Raw genomic sequence first — 261 nt, 5'->3', positions numbered from 1 at the left:
GAGCGCCGTGTGTTGCCAGCAGCACATTTGAGCCGCTGAGCAGACGATGGTGCTGCTGCTGCTGCTGCTGCTGCTGCTGGTGCTGCTGCTGCTGCTGCTGCACCTGAACGCTGGCCTGCTGCTCCTGCTGCTGCTGGAACTGCAGCAGCAGCAGCAGCAGCAGCAGATCCCCCAGAAGTATTGCTGCTGGGGTGCTGCGGCACTGTCTGCAGCAGCAAACACACACAAAAAAAAACACCAATCCAGCAGCAGCAGCAGCAG

The 261-nt window shown here is 60.5% G+C and overlaps 1 protein-coding gene across 1 annotated transcript in view; it reads right to left on the bottom strand.

The window, feature by feature from the left end:
- The window catches only part of EMH_0005530 (uncharacterized protein), a gene marked incomplete at both ends in the record, with an annotated part of 3,857 nt that overhangs the window by 584 nt on the left and 3,012 nt on the right, over positions 1–261 (bottom strand). Inside the window, one exon of the mRNA XM_013497229.1 lies at positions 3–206. Coding sequence (XP_013352683.1) covers positions 3–206 — 204 coding nt within the window. The remainder of the gene's footprint in view (positions 1–2; positions 207–261) is intronic.

Source organism: Eimeria mitis, genomic scaffold (assembly GCF_000499745.2).
Source record: "Eimeria mitis Houghton genomic scaffold, Emh_scaff255, whole genome shotgun sequence".
NCBI lineage: Eukaryota > Apicomplexa > Conoidasida > Eucoccidiorida > Eimeriidae > Eimeria > Eimeria mitis.
The sequence above is the reverse complement of the archived record's forward strand: the minus strand, read 5'-3'. Positions and strand labels throughout refer to the sequence as shown.